Below are 1,499 nucleotides of genomic sequence, written 5' to 3'. Positions count from 1 at the left end.
GCAATGGGAGGCCTGGTGAATGTAGACTTACAGAGAAACCTGAGTTGCACTTGTAAGGTTACTAATCGGTAACAATATATCCATCCCTGCAGAGCCAGTCCTGCCCTGAACTGGCAAGCTCTGGATGGTAAATAAGGGGAACACCGCTGCACCAATACCATCACCCTGGGTCTAGTGTCCACCTGCCCAGACCCCAATATGCCTGCCAAAGCCACTTGGCCACCAAACCAAAGAAAAAGCATCTCTTTGGGGCTTGCCGGGCGGTCACTTGGGGACCAGCAGTTCTCTAAGGTGTAGATACATAGTCTCTGAGTCAGAAAGGTCTGAGGACAAACAAGAGAGGGCAATTTATTCTCCACCATCACCCAAGCCTTCTAGGCCACTGCCACCAGAGAGGAAGGCCAGCCCCAACCAGGCAGGCGAGGAGGGGGGTTGGAAACAACAGAGAGCCAGGATGAGAGGGAGTACATCAGAGGACTTCCAGAGACACCATCTGGAGGACACCTTTGGCACAGAGCCAACATTATCAGGGACAAGTTGACAAAGCCACTGGGGAACATTCCAGAGGCCACATGTCCTCCCATCCACCCCAGCCACAGACCACAGCACTTGGTTGTAAGGTGATCAACAGTTGTGTAAATCCCTTTCTGGGGCTTTATCCCCTTCTCAAGAGACCTATATGGCCCTCTCCAGTTTACAAACAAGGAAACTGAGGCACATAGAAGGAGAGGAGGAGGGGGGAGGGGGAGCAGAATCCATTCCAACTTCCTATCGTTTACTTGGAGACTTGGTTTGAGAAAAGTCCCCTGAAGTAAGTAAAGGGGGAAAGAAACCAGGAAGGCTTTTATCTTAGCCCAGGGAGCGCTAACTCAGCTGCCTCAGATCTCAACGCAGCTGCCCGAGCTCCTGCCTAGGCCCACGAGACGCAGAGGAGGAATTCCAGCCACCGCACGCAGGTGGACATGGGTTTAGGGGGATCCCCGCCCGCTGCTCCGGGGGGGCAGTTACACCCCCTTTCTTCTTGCTACCGTGAAGAAGTCTCCCCATGCCCTGCAGGAATCTTCAAGGTAGGGTGACACACGTTCCCACCCCACCCCACCCCGCCGGGCGCGCCGACACACCCACAACTCCGCAGCCAGGGAAAACTTTTCTGGGCTCACCCCGCCCTCTCTGCCCCCCACCCCGGGCCAGGCTGCGGATTCTAACACGCGCGGGGTTAGGGGTGGGGGGTGGAGAAGAGGCTAGGAAGGGGGCAAACCACTTCTCAGCCCGGGCGCCCCCGGGCGTCCCTACCGTGTAAGCCGTTGGGGATACTGCGGTGGTGGGAAGGAGCCGACAGGTCGTCCAGGGAGCGGCGCGTGGCTCCGGCCTTGCCGTCGGGGCCCTTGTGCGGCCCGGGCGGCAGCAGCGCGGGCGGGACGTGGTGGTGCTGGTGGTGGAGGTGGAGGTGGTGGTGGTGATGGTGGTCCGGGCTGCCGCCGCTGCCCGCGCTGGACGTG

At 58.8% G+C, this 1,499-nt stretch overlaps 1 protein-coding gene across 1 annotated transcript in view; it reads right to left on the bottom strand.

Moving 5' to 3' along the window:
• Positions 1-264: 264 nt before the first annotated feature.
• The window catches only part of LOC105983276 (coiled-coil domain-containing protein 85C-like), a 1,834-nt gene continuing 599 nt past the window's right edge, over positions 265-1,499 (bottom strand). The window contains exons 2-3 of the mRNA XM_013013118.1: positions 1,294-1,429; positions 265-323 (exon numbers count right to left, since the gene is read on the bottom strand). Coding sequence (XP_012868572.1) covers positions 265-323; positions 1,294-1,429 — 195 coding nt within the window. The remainder of the gene's footprint in view (positions 324-1,293; positions 1,430-1,499) is intronic.

Source organism: Dipodomys ordii, unplaced genomic scaffold, assembly GCF_000151885.1.
Source record: "Dipodomys ordii isolate 6190 unplaced genomic scaffold, Dord_2.0 Scaffold2, whole genome shotgun sequence".
Classification (NCBI taxonomy): Eukaryota; Metazoa; Chordata; class Mammalia; order Rodentia; family Heteromyidae; genus Dipodomys; species Dipodomys ordii.
Note: the sequence above shows the minus strand (reverse complement) of the source record. Positions and strands in the feature narration are given on the sequence as shown.